The following is a 14,792-nucleotide window of genomic DNA, read 5'->3' on the forward strand; positions in this document are numbered from 1 at the left end:
AGCAATTGTAGAAATATTAGACCTTACATGTCGAATGTTTAAGCATGTTCTAATCATGTATACTTTACTTTACTTAAAAACATTTTACGAGATGGTGTAGTTATATGGTGCCATTTTAAGATTTATTTGGCTATTCAAAAATAGCAGATATACAAGCTCATAGAGCAGCACTATGAGCTTGTAGATCTGCTATTTAAAAAAAACTTTGAATATATATTATCATTATATATATATATTATAAAGCGAACATTTGTAACTCAAATCTTTGCTTCTGGGGGTCCCTGGAACAAAATATTTTACAAATGTTTATAACAAATATATATATATTCAAAGATTTGCACACATTTTCACGGTTTAGCCAATTTTACATCGAGGTGCCCAGATGTCCCTATAAGTGCCCACATATCCTGATACGATGCATGCATGCTGCATGCGTGGTGGTGGTGTTGGTGCACCTACCTGTCTTCAGGTTGAAGGAGAGCCGGGCTTCCACCAGATACGGCGTGTCGCTCTTGGAACGGAGTCTTCGGATCGGCCGGCGGTCTGATGTACCCAGCCCGTCCGTACTGGTCGCCATCAATCTGAACTATGGGTCCAGTGTGACTGGAGGAGACGAGCGAGCCACGGCCAGCACAGTGGGAGGTATTGATGATGGAGGGGGGAGAGAAAAAAAAACAGAAAGGGGTGTGTGCGTGTGTGTGTGTGTGTGTGTGTGTGTGTGTGTGTGTGTGCGTGCGTGCGCGGGTGTTTGTGTGTGTGTGTGTGTGTGTGTGTGTGGGCTAAGATCCGTTACGAATTGAGAAAAATGTGTCACAGGGAAAGCGAGAAAGGGAGCAAATGAATGAAAGAGAGGGGGAAAAAAAGAACGCGGCAATAAGTGACGAAATGGGAGTGAAACGAGTGGGATGTAAATGAATGAATCATTTACGAGTCAAACGGAACGCAGTGGTCTTGTCTCCCACCAGATGGCGCTGCTTGACCGCAACATTTCTCCCAACTTCTTTTTTTTTTCCCGAGCATGCTTTTTTGCGACAATGTGTGTATTTACGGCTCGCTGTCGGCGTTGCCATGTCTACTTATTATAAGCGACTTTTTTTTTTTTCTGTGAAGTTGCTTGTAAATATTGGTAGTTATACGGGTTGCAGTTTTTTGCGGCTTGTTTCTAACGTGTACATGTTTATTTAGGCTTGCTTCCAAAATGTTTTTAAAAATATATTTATTTAAACTAGTGGTTCTCAAATATTTTCATGAAAATGTTTTGTGCCAGGGAGCATTTGTGTTGTTAGAAAGAATGTCTCCAATAATAAATATTCCAAATATTCCACTCCCCTGTGCTTGTCTTTGCAAACTCAGTCAATCATTAAGTTGCTTCTTTTGGGCTTGTTTTCCTAGACCTGGTTGCTTATTTCTCTCGCAAAATCTGGCAACACTCCTTGTGTTGATTGCGTTGTGATAAAGGTAAACAAACAGACAGAGTTGGACATTGCAGAGGAAACATCAGCCCTGTTACGTGAGGTGAGTGTGAATGTTAATAACGCAGTTGGATTTTATGTAACGTATTGCGCAGAAAACCACATGCAATACAAAGAAAATGCTACTCATGTTACTCAAGTTCAGGAAATAGTTGCATGAGCATGTATAGCCCTGAAATATAACAGTCATGGATGAACTTCAACCTGGTGTTTGCACTTTCTCCATTTACGACCCGAACATCTACATAAACGTTCAGATTGCGAATATAAAGTACTTACCCCATGGCCACGGATTTTACAATACTGTACGGCCCATCAGAAGTACCCGTATCGTCCGTGTTGTTCAATAAAAGGTATTTTAATCTGATCGGTGGCCATTTTCTCCGTATTTTCGCCATATGCTTTCAACTACAAGACCCCAATCGGTTGGGAGGTGTACTGCACTGCACTCTGATGCATTATAACGATGAGAAAATAACCACCGATTGGATTACAACTCTTTTATTGAACAATACGGCAGATACGGGTACTTCTGAGGACCCGTACAGAATTGTAGCATCCGTGTCCATGGAGTAAGCACTTTATATTTGAAATCTGAACGTTTATAGATGTACGGGCCGTAAATGGAGAAAGTGCAAACACCAGGTTGAAGTTAATCCGTGACCATCGCGTATCATGGCTAGCGCATGTAAGGCGCCACACCACACTTGACTGAAGTATGCATCACAAACTTAGAGCAACATAAAATAAATGGAAACACTATTTTTAAATATACACTTTCCATATCTATGAAATAGCCAATAACGAGTTTAAGTGAAACATGCAACTGTGCGGGAATCGGGATATAACCTGACTATATATGTGAGAATGTTTCTAGTGTTCGCGGGTCGATTGAGGATTCATGCAAAACCTGTTTGGAATCATTTGTTTCCACTAAGCTGTCGCTCAAAGTTCTATCCTGCAGGGCGCGGCCAGGATAATTGTCTAGTAGCAATGGTGGAAAAAGTACTCGCATTACAGTAAAAAGTAAAATTATCAATACTGCAATGTAGAAATACTCTGTTAGAAAACAGTAGTTTACTTGAGTAAAAGTACAAAAGTATTGGTATCAAATGCAGAATGTCCCATTTCATTTCTATTGTCCCATTCTATTTGTAATGCACTTTTCATTCACGAGGGAATTTCATATATTGTATACAAATGTAAGCTTGTACATTGGTTATTTTCAAATGGCCAAAATGTATAGGGCTCAAGTGGTTAGTGTATGTTTTGTGATTATAATCAAAATCTACAAAGTAACTAAAGTTGTCAAATAATTGTAGTGGAGTGAAAGTATTAGCCTCTGAGATGTAGTGGAGTAGAAGTAAAAAATACTCCACTAAAGTCAAAAATTGTACTTAAGTACAGTACTTGAGTAAATGCCTTTAGTTACTGCACACCACATGATGGGCGTTGCCCTCAACAGGTATTTTAGGACAAAACGTTTCACTATTTTTCTATTCAGTGTTCAGTCCAAGCTTACGATGTACAGTAGAGACTCACTAATGGTAAAGCAACATGAAAATCATGCGTGACTGACTGACAAGCAAGTGATGATTATTATGTGTTCTTTTATCTCCAGACAATATGATCCTCAGAAACGTGGCTGTTCTTGCATGTGGCCCACGCATGGCCACTGTGACAAGAGGACCTTTGTTTGAGATTTCAAGGGCCAGCTCAGGTAATTAAGATTATGTTTAGACCTTGCATGCATTTTGTTGGGTCTGTGCCAGGTGGCTGTTATGGCTGTTGTGTGTTCACCACTGCGATATCTATAAGCTCACAACATGACGCAACATGAGCCATACTAAAGAGTATAGGCTAAATTGCTTTACACTAGCTCATTTGAGACACAGCACACGCTACAAATAACCTTTTCACATACTATGTGTTTTTCCATATGATGAAAATACATTCTATATTAGCATATTCTCATAAATTCAGCAAATATTGCAATATTCAACATTGAGCGACATTGAGGTGCCCACTGTTCCTGTATCCATGTAGCCTATACTCATTTTGCTTTCCTCTCCAGATATGTCAGAGTTCCGGAAAGTATTTTCCAAAGCGAAGCACATAGCAATCATCACAGGGGCAGGTGTGAGTGCAGAAAGTGGAGTACCAACCTTTAAGGGAGCTGAAGGGAGGTGGAGGAAATGGTTGTCTCAGGTAATAAAAAAACCCAACAATTGTAAGCCTAATTATCGTGTGTGTGTGTGTGTGTGTGTGTGTGTGTGTGTGTGTGTGTGTGTGTGTGTGTGTGTGTGTGTGTGTGTGTGTGTGTGTGTGTGTGTGTGTGTGTGTGTGTGTGTGTGTGTGTGTGTGTGTGTGTGTGTGTGTGTGTGTGTGTGTGTGTGTGTGTGTGTGTGTGTGTGTGTGTGTGTGTGTGTGAATACATAATTATAGATTATCATCCGGGCATTCGTGGTTGCTCGATGTACTGAGGCCAATGACGAGTGCCAGGTGATAATTTGCTAATCACCTTATTTTTCTCAAAGACCATTAAAAATAGCATGTGATCAACTCTTTATTTGAACAAATATTACCATTACTGTCAACGAGAAAGCTCCTTTAAATGATAGTCCCACTCAGATTTCCGGACAGTGTGGGGTGGGAGTTTGCTGAAAACTTGTCCAGCATTGCCATTACATGAACTGTCAAAAGTTGCTGTTTTCCACTCTATGTTTATTTATTTTTGTGCCTGGATAAACTCTAATGTCTCCTCAGCTAAGAAATCTTAACAAACCACCCACAGCAACCACATTTGGTGGCCAGGTTCGTCCGTGTTTGAGTTCCTTCAGCAGCGAGGTTGCTCGCCTGACCGTTAAGCGTGATGGCACTTTAGCATGGGTTGACTGGTCAACTGCCATAAGAAAAGGAATCAGTGCAAGCTTATCACTTCCTCTGTCCTCCTACGACCCTCCTTGCAGGGAAAATAAAGGCTGGGTGTGTGATAAAAATACATTTATATGAACTTGTGACATCAAATATCACAAGCATACTGTATCTTATATCAAATTCAACTCCGTTTTCTTTAAGGTCAAACTTTGGTCTTTTGTCTATATTCCTCTGAGCTATTGTTGGGAAGTGGGTGTATTTTATCTTTACATAATGCATCCTCATGTTCTATCAGTGTTTTATCTAGACAACAGCTAGTAGGTGAAGGAAATGGTGTTGCTTGCATAACCAGGCTTCATGTAGGGACCAAGGCAATGAAATCAGCTTCATGCAGTACAAGGGGAGGTCGAGGAAGACTAAAAAAACTCTTTCATGCCTTTTTTAATTGATCCTCTTACAGATTTTCGCATTAATTTCGAGCTACTTAAACTCACTCTCTCACCCTCTGTATCTCCTTCTATCCATCCATACTATCTTAAGCACTTAAACCCTATATACAGTACTTTGTTGACAGGGGTCCCCAGGGCCAGGGGTCTGTACTTGGTCCCCCCCCCCCCCAACACCAAATCTCTTTGTCGACATTTTCGGAACTACAAGCTTGCCGAATGTTCACCTATTATAAAATGCCCAAAATAGGGACACTACCACAGTTTATGTGGTTAAGCCTCATTTATAATTTGCTGACGTTTTGTGCAATGAATCACACTTTTTTTCAGCTGAAAACACTATGTTTTGTTTTGTCACTTTGTTGGAGAAGCATAAATTAGTTGGTAGGGATCAAAGAGGACAATTCAGAGCCAAGTGTGCCCATTCTTCTGTGTCCCCAGGATCTTGCCACGCCAGAGGCATTTTCTCGCAACCCATCTCGGGTCTGGGAGTTCTACAATTATAGGAGGGAGGTGGCACTGAGCAAGAAACCCAGCGCGGCCCATCTGGCCATCGCAGAGTGTGAAGCTCGGCTGAGGAAACAAGGGCGTTCTGTGGTCGTCATAACCCAGACCATTGACGGCCTTCACCGACGAGGCGGCTCCAAACATGTGCTCAGGATTCACGGTGAGGCACAGGATTGATGATGATGGCAACGCAACACCTACAAGCAGTAACAAATCTTGACCAGAAGAGCATCACTGTTACAGTGCAAAATGTCTAAATCACAATTTGATTTATTTCAATTTACAATTTCTAAATGACAAAACCCCAGTATTGAAACTAACTTTTGAGATGAAATTAGGATCTCAAAAGGATGGCTTTAGGCATTCTAGGAATTGCCAGGACAATAAACTAGTATTGCCAGCAAGCCCATCATGAACATGAAGGACATTGGGCTGTTAATATACAGGGACTCGGTGATCTACAGCTGTTTTTCTCTTCTGTATTTATAACTGCAGGCAGTCTGACAGAGACGCGTTGTGTGACTTGTGGACATGTGGACGTAAACCTGAAAAGACCAATATGTGCTTCCCTAGAGGGCAAAGGGTAAAGTGTACATCTTTACACACACAAACACACATGCAAAATATTATTGTGGTCTGACCTCTCCATTTTCTTTGCCTTACATCAGCAACATGTTTCTGTTCCCTCTATGCACAGTTCACCTGACCCTAACGTTGCTGATGCCCAGATTCCTGTGGAAAAACTGCCAAGGTTGGATTTTAATTTCAAGTTATGATAACTGCCATGTCCCCAGGTTTTTCTCTGTACATCCACGTCTCTCAAAAAGGCATACAGATAATCTGAGGTTTTGCATAATTCACTGTTCGTGCTCTAAAATTATATAGACCATATTCACACTAGCCATTTTGCTCTTACTTCATACGTGTGTGTGTGTGTGTGTGTGTGTGTGTGGCGGGGGGATTTATACTTTACTTTATACAGTACTTCATACCTGAATATGAAGTAAGAGCAAAATGGCTGCTCTAAGAATATAGCCAAAAACACAGCAGGCAAGAGTACAGGGGTAACTCTTCTTCAGGTTGTCATTATGGTCATGACACGTTGTTATGGATTCCACCAATGTTATAGGATAGACCCGCCTTACCTGTGTCTGATTGGCTTCCTGGCAGGCATAGTTTTACTGAGGTTAAGGTTAGGTTTAGGCATAGTTTACTGAGGTTAAGGTCAGGTTTAGGCATAGTTGCAAAAACGCTAGGAAGGTTCAAGGAAGTCAATCACATCGACTACTGGCCAATAACAGCGGGTCTCCCTAGAAAAGCGGTGGGCTCCATAAGCACGCGGTCATGACATGTTAGTTTTGTCAGTGTGTGTAGCAATAGTCAAAATATTATGATCTCTTTTTTGTCCCTGTCACTCCCTGGTACTATTGAAGGTGTAAGGAGAGTGATTGCAGGGGTCTGCTCAGGCCCAACGTGGTGTTTTTTGGGGAAACTCTGGATTCTCATGTCCTGACCAAGGTGGAAAAAGAGCTGGATATCTGTGACCTTTGTCTGGTGGTGAGTTGTGTCCCCGTTGTTACTGTGGCTAAAGAGGTCTTTTAATACCTGCTGATATATGACACACATTTTATAATATCTTGGGGGAAGGACTTGTAATTTAATGATTGGTCAGCTTGCACCCCAGTACTCACCTATAATCCCAGACCACTTCATTAGGCTCAAGATGGAAGAAAGAGTTTCCCAGCTCTCAATGGGTCTGGTTTTCAAGATACTCAAAGAAGCATTTCCACAAGTACTAGTCAAACTACTCCAGAGTAGGGGATGCTCATAGGTACTGCACCAGAGGGAGTTCCTCTGACCTCGTCCCTCCAAGTTCAAGTCGCTTAAGGGTAAAAATGTACTACTGCGCAGCCACAACACAGTGGAATGCTCTACCAACAGCCCTGAAAGTTTTAACTTCATCATTAAAGTTTAAAGATGACTTAACATCACGGCACCACTAAAATTCTAATTGGACTAAATTTGTTCCCCGGCTGGCCTTCCCTCATGGTTATTAACGGCTCACTCCTTGTGAGTGACATCCTCCATGTGTCGTATCCCGGGCCACCCACCTCCTTTTATGTCATCATGAATTTAAACTGTATATTTAGATTTTTGTTTTGGTTCCACTGTCATTGTTTTGTCCAGATATTTGAGTGGTAAATGTGGCCACAATGGGAACAAGCCCTTGGCTTTTTGTGTGTCATTCATTTGGTGTGTTTTTAACTCTGTTGTACTGCCTGTACCTTCAAACATTGTCAATATTTGTATTCAATCAATCAAAGACTTAAGCTCCTGTTGTTAACCCACAGGTGGGCACGTCCTCCATTGTATACCCAGCAGCCATGTTTGGCCCCCAGGTTGCATCCAGAGGCATCCCTGTGGCAGAATTCAATCTGGGAAAGACACCGAAAACAGAATATTTTACGTAAGCGATACACTACAGCTTGCTTCTGATTATATTATTTCCACCACCACATGGTTTTAAGCCACTGCATTGACCACGGTTCTACTTGTTTGACATGCATGCTATGAGAGTGATTGAATGATATCGACCATGATAGGATGGCCTCTCAACAGACAGAAATCCTGACGTGTGTGTGTGTGTGTGTGTGTGTGTGTGTTTGCGTGTGCCCCACAGGTACCACTTCTCGGGTCCATGTGGAACCACACTGCCTTTGGCTTTGGCTCGACATGAATCGGAGGTTATTTAGGAAATAGGAGGCTAACTTTGTAAGCAATGACCAGTGGCCTCTTCTATAATGCACTCTGGGGCCATTGGATTTCATAATAATGTTCTGTTGTTCCAAAATGCCTGCCTTAAGACACTTCAGCACTTGGTAGGTTGATAGCTTTGCTACATATCATTCTACACAGCTGAGATGGATTTCTCATAAGATACTTGAACTATATATGTGGTTGACTGGAAGTGGGATTTTATACAGTATGATTGTGTGTTGAGATTTTTAATAGAGACAAATATCTTCTCATATTATGGTGGTTGATGTTTTACATGCTATTGGCAAGGGTTTGATCGATATAGGAGGTACTTACAGGGCAATGCCACTAATTTTCAACATTAAAATATGTTTTATATATACTCACTATACCTTCAGTTGGAGATTAAATTCCCCGTTCTAGACCATGAGCCATACGTCACTGATCACATGACCCCAAAAATCGAGCCTCAGGTTCTAGGCTACAGAGAAAAAGCCTTGCCGAGCCCTGAGGCCCATAGGCTCTCCTGTTTCCTTAGCTTGATGTACAAGTACACCCCCTGGACATGACGCTAGTATGTCCCAGGGACTTAGCCCAATCCAACCACCAGGCTACAGAGAAAGGAGGAACTTTATTCTCATTTCATCACAACAGTTCTTATTTCCTCACAACAGTTCTTATTTCCTCACAACAGCTCTAAGGTATAGTAATAACACATTTTAATGTTGAAAATGAGTGGCATTCCCATTTAAGAGTTATATGGTTAACAGCTCAATATCTAAATAATTGTTGTGCCAATAGAGAAACATTCTCTATTTCTTCAACTGGATGTACCAACACACTTTCCAAAATGTAATCTAGTGCCTTTCAAACTGTTTACACAACCTTGACCAAATACTTGCTTAAAACCTCAAGTGCATAGCAACTAGTGCTACAGAGACTTAGCCAAGTGTACAGAGTTGACTGTTGAACAAGTAAACGGGGGATAGAGAAAGGGACACTTCTTTTGTATCCTAGTCTGTATCAGTATCATCTCCCTCTTGTAATACATGTTTAATCTGTGTTTTATTGTCACTATGGTTGCATGTCATGGGCTTTCCGTAGTTTTACAAGCTTAATATCTATGTAAAATGCAATAATGTTTAGTTCATTAATTTAGTGCTTAATGATTTTGTACTGAATTGTTGCCACTGGGAACAACTTAGGAAATTGATTTATATACAGTGTGATATGATTGATTCTGTCTGTGTATCTATGTACGCTATGCTTGAAGAAATTGTAGTTTACAATATGAAAACACTGCCATCGCAATAGCTTCAAAATGAAACTCTAAATCAAATATATAAAGATTTTGTCCTCTGTGCTGCTTTTTGTTTGAACTATAATGAATAAGCATTCACATGTAAATTTGAACAGCATGACAATGAAAGTGAAAGGGAGAAAGATAGTAAACAGTGAGAGAGGACTTGACTGCCGCATTTGGCAGGTATCATCAATCACCGAATGGCGTGTGCCTGTAAAACAAACAACGACAAGAATTGAGCAACGTAATATCACTGGTCAAATATTTTACTGGAGATGGAGCAAGCGCATAATGAAGAGATCATAGTAGCAAGAGACCTGTGACTTACCTAAATGAAGTCCCACTCAAACAGTGTGGCAACATGCTGGTTGACACTTTCTGGACCAGAAGATAACCTCTCCATGGGTGGTTGGCATTGATGTCTCTTTCCTGATGAACTGTCTTAACCCATTAAGACCTGACGCCGATTCTACAAATGCCTGCTAAATCAATAGTTCTCACACTTTTTCGTAATTCAAAATTATTTTTCAAACACTTTCAAGATTTTTCAAAAATAGCAGATGTACAAGCTCGCAGCGCGGATGGTGACACACTGTGAGCTTGTATATCTGCTATTTTTGAATAGCCAATGCAAAAATCCAAAAAAAATTATGGGTTAAAAAGGAAAAAAAGAGTTGGCCAAAATACTGCAAATGGAAATTTGTGTCATTGGTCTGATGACAGGATATTTCTAAGTATTTTGTTCTCCCCTTTGTATGTGTGTCTGTGCACATAATCTTGCACAACAAGTGCCAGGCCTATCAGCATCATATTTCTTAAAATGTTTTAATATATAACAACATGCTCCAAAACTCTCCAAATTAGTTGAGTAATGTCCTTACATATTCAATACTTTAAGCTACATTGATGTCATGCCCTAAAATGTGCAAATAGGGGAAAGGAATTGATGTCACGTGACATGAGTGTGTTGGAGGTGCAAAAAAAGGTGGTGCTTACATGGATTTGGCTCCTTTTCGTAGCTCGGGGGCTTGAAAAATTAACATCTTATGTGGCTTGTCATACACAGGTCTCTTTCTCTGTTTCCAGAGACTATGCTGACAGGCTCTGTCACCTTTAAAGATATAGCTGTGTACACCTCAACCTACATTAATTTTCAGTTTGATGTACTGTACAATTGACTGTCACCTTGTGTAACTGTCACCTTGTGTAACCGTAATGTCAATGATATTACAGCGATTACTTCCTCTTATGAAGGAGTGGGGGGCAGTGAAAATCGGACACATTTCAAATAACATTTGATTGACTGGTGTGTGATATAAACACAATTAATTATTAACAATCAGACTTAGCAAATTGCTGAGAAATTAAGACAGAAATCCAGTAGACAGAAATGTAGACAATGAATGAGAGAGAGGGTGAGGAAGACAGTAGAGACAATGTACTGTAGGCTACAACTGGTAATCGCAAGCCGTACTACTCTTTAATGACTCTAGATGTCATTATTAGGGCATGCCTCCTGGTGGTGCACTACTGAGTGTACTTGTCTAGTATTGTAGCCTTCTATATTTTGTATAGTAAATCAAAACTATGGAAAATACGTATATATATTGGGGGAAACATTCAGCTGTCAGACTCCGTTCTCCCCTATGTTTCCAAAGAAAGGGAGGTCTCATGTCCACCAGCTAATATTGATAAAACAATACCACCATACGTAGAGCGTAGTCTAATGATCTATCATTCACAAAACATACATAAATATAACATAATTTCCGGTTTCCACTGGCTGGGTGTTGATGTTGTCTGGCGTTTTGCTTCCAATTAATCCCAGTCCAATGGATAGATCTGTGACACTCGAACGTAATCGTCAATTCGAATTTAGTAAAATAATGAAAACGATGATTACATTAGACGCATAAGCTGGGGCTGTTATGTTGAGTTGAGTTCATGCAGAATCAATATTGCATGTGCATAAAGTGAACAGTAGATGCCAGTATGTAGCTTTCAGTCTACTGCAGGATATGTACAAGCATACTCTGCCTCATATCCACTCAGAGAGTCTTAGTAGACGTGAGAAAGAGGAAACTGACTTCAGTACCCCAAGGCAACTACGTACATAATGCAGCCATCAAGTGTGTCGTTAAGTAGGCAACATTTTTGTAGTAACATTTGTTACAGTGTCACAAGCTAGCTGCCAGTAATTCAAATGGGGTGAGAGAAAATATGAACTCTGTTATTCCTTACCACTGTATTATTATTATTAGGTATTATGTACTTTAGAAAAGCTTGTTTCCATTGTGGTCCATTAAACATTCAACACTCAAACAACAGTGCAACAAAAACAACTACACAACAATATAGAACATCTAAACATCCAGATTATATTCATGATAGTGACAGAACAGGGGATGGGGGCCCCGGTATGCATATAGAGGATGTCACTCACAGGAAGTGAGCTGTTTACAACCCTGGGGGGAGGCCAGTGTTCATGGTGAGTGTGAATGTTCATGGATCCATGCTTTTAGGTCAGCCTTAAGGCCGGTGCATAGTCCACTTCAGTTAAACCCTAATGGCGAAGTTAAAACTTCCAGGGCCGTTGGTAGAACATTCCACTGTTCTACCAACAGTGTTGTGACTGCGTAGTAGAATGCATTTTTACCTTAAAGCGACTTCAACTTGGGGGGACAAGGTCTGGTCCCTCTGGTACCTTTGAGCATCTCCCGGCCATAGCTGAGTGGTTAGTGAGCCCGCCTAGGGAACCAGAGGCCCTGGTTGCCCCAGGTACGATTCCAGGCCAGGCCAGCATATGTGTCGATGAAATGAAATTTGTCCCTGAGCAAGACTCTTAACCCCTAATTGCTCACAGGCCCTCATTGGAAACAAGACCGCAAGGACTTTCATGAACGACCTGTTAAAAGGAATTATCCTTATCCTTATCCCCCTACTCTGGAGAAGTATTTGAAAACTGCTTCTTTGAGTTTCTTTAAGCCATCCAGGCTCCCGGTGAATAATGACCATAAAACATTTGATTCTGTGAAATAAAATAAATGAAAACCGCAAAACAAAAGGTATTTATTTATCAAAATATAGTATATGATTAAATGTTAAACTTTTTTAGTTTCACAGAATCAAATGTTTTATGGTCATGATTCACCAGGAGCCTGGATGGCTTGGTTCTAGGCTTAAAATAATTGATATAAATATTTGTGCAAATCTCTATGGGAGGACGACAATGGAAATAACTCTGAGACTTTATTTTTGTGTTGAGATCTTTATTGTGTCCCACAGGCATTCTTTTAATCATGTTCACATGTGTATGTGGCCATGTTTTACATTTGACCTATAAAACTAAATAGCTATGCCGTATTCTCATCCTTTTCATTAGTTATCTCTTAGATATACTATTCATTGTCAAGCATATAACTATGCATTATGCTGGGCAACAGAGAGTACCAAGGTGTAACCCTGGGTGCATTCAGCATAGTGACAGACATTGGTGGTCCGAATGGAATGGAAATGGGGGTGAGGCAATTGGACACGGTGCGGAGGAACACTGGATGTTGGACAGAGAAGGAACCAAGACCAAGTGAATAGAGGTAAAAGGTAGCGCTACAATAAAAAGTACAGGGTCATTAAAAATGTGTGCACGCAAAAAAAACGACAGGAGAAATCCCAATGCAGTGCTGTTTTAGTTCAAACTAAAAGACAATTATGAAACTGGTTGTATTAACCACATTAACCCTCACGTCCCTATTCTGGCCGCATGTCAATAGGCGAAACCTTTCTAAAATAGTGAAAATACATGATCTACAACACAACAACACACAATAAACCACGATACAACACAGACCACCACACAACATAACGCAAAACACGCTATTTGAATTTCTGACAACCATCAAGCAAGCAACAAATATCAAATTATTTTTATAGCATCTTCACGATTCTGATTCTGATTCATTTGCTAAAGAAGACATAAACATATACAAATAATTTGTGTAATGTTCTATGCACACGCACTTTCATTTATGAAATTCACATTGAATTTGAAGGTAGGCTTATAGTTGGAAATATTTAGGAAATTACCACTCAAAAGGGATACAAATGTAGCAAGAATGGCATTACCCTTTTCTCAGCCCTGGTGTCTGGTGGGTTCATGTACTTTTTGATAGTGCCCTGGTGTCTTTCCCATGTGTTCTTGTTCATGCTGTCCTTTGCTGCGAAAATGTTATGTAATCTTCAATGGAAACAAGTGTGAAAATTCACACACCTTTCCGAACTGATAAAATATACTATAGATATGGTACAGTTGAACTTTACCATACCATCAGTCCAAACCACAATAATGTGGAAACATAACTAGCCCTGTTAAGAGCCTGTATACAAATGATCTAGCGGCTAGCCTTTAACCTGAGTACAGGTATATTAATCATTATGGTTACCAAGCATAAAAAATTACTATCCAAAGAGGCCCGAAAATACAAGCCTGTGTACAAATCCCAGACTGTAAGGCAATAATTAAACTTTATTTATACAGAACCTTTAATACACTAGGGCAACTGGTGTATATATGTACAATAAATCATACTATAAATGTGCGAAATCTCTGCGCATGTATCATAGCTATCCTTCTCAAGAACGGGTAGATCTATCGACTTTAAACTCAGCGTGTGTGTCAGCAAGAACCGAGGGAGTGCAGTGGCCATTGTGAAGTTGGTCGGATCGGTTGTCCTCTAAAAAATATAGATAAATCTGCAAATCTCTATAGGCCTGTATGGAGTACCTTGATGTCATCAAAATGATGTCATAGACTAGCCTGGACTCCGCATACTGCATGGGCATAAAAGGAGCTCAGGCAGGCAGATGGGCACTTTTAAAAGTATTGCATAACTGGAGGGGCATGTGTTCCCAACACAGGCATCATTCCCAATGGTCATCGGCTTCCCAATGGTCATCAGTGCTTCTATAAATTCCGCAGATCTCTGCATGCATGTGTGTGTGGGTATGTGTATCTGTCCTTCGTGCATCTCAAGAACAAATCACCAACGGCACTGTGTGCATCGCCAATAACCCAATTCTTCGGAAAGAAGAATTCATGGGAAGAAATACTACCAAATGGCAGATCGGAGAACAAAGCCTTTTGGCTTTCTTAGTTTCATTCTTAAATATAAACAAAAAATGGATTCGAATTTTGTATTTTAGATGCACAGATAAATAATTCATGGGCAGAAATGCTACAAAATGGCGCATCGGAGACAAATGGGTGGGATTATTACAAGCAGCCACTAAAGTGACGTCACCTTGGGATGCAAATCAAACAGCCTGTTTCAGTACACATTTTCACAGAAATACCTAGAAATAAGAATAAACATGTGTTAAAATATCAATTTTGTATTGCTTTTTTGTTGTTGTAGAATGGACATCAGATAGCCC

General features: G+C 40.4%; 2 protein-coding genes across 3 annotated transcripts in view; both read left to right on the forward strand.

Moving 5' to 3' along the window:
* ripk1l (receptor (TNFRSF)-interacting serine-threonine kinase 1, like) overlaps positions 1-14,792 on the forward strand; it is a 733,201-nt gene that overhangs the window by 187,561 nt on the left and 530,848 nt on the right. The window lies entirely within an intron of this gene.
* Positions 1,420-9,420, forward strand: LOC308094418 (NAD-dependent protein deacylase sirtuin-5, mitochondrial-like). Its single transcript, XM_080441063.1, has 9 exons — positions 1,420-1,515; positions 3,094-3,192; positions 3,547-3,680; positions 5,237-5,462; positions 5,798-5,885; positions 6,000-6,053; positions 6,736-6,859; positions 7,654-7,769; positions 7,983-9,420. Exons 2-9 carry the CDS (start codon positions 3,099-3,101, stop codon positions 8,053-8,055), a joined length of 909 nt encoding a protein of 302 aa, XP_080297189.1. The 5' UTR covers positions 1,420-1,515; positions 3,094-3,098; the 3' UTR covers positions 8,056-9,420.

Source organism: Gymnoscopelus braueri (assembly GCF_963280865.1).
Source record: "Gymnoscopelus braueri genome assembly, chromosome: 10".
In the NCBI taxonomy this organism is placed as follows: domain Eukaryota; kingdom Metazoa; phylum Chordata; class Actinopteri; order Myctophiformes; family Myctophidae; genus Gymnoscopelus; species Gymnoscopelus braueri.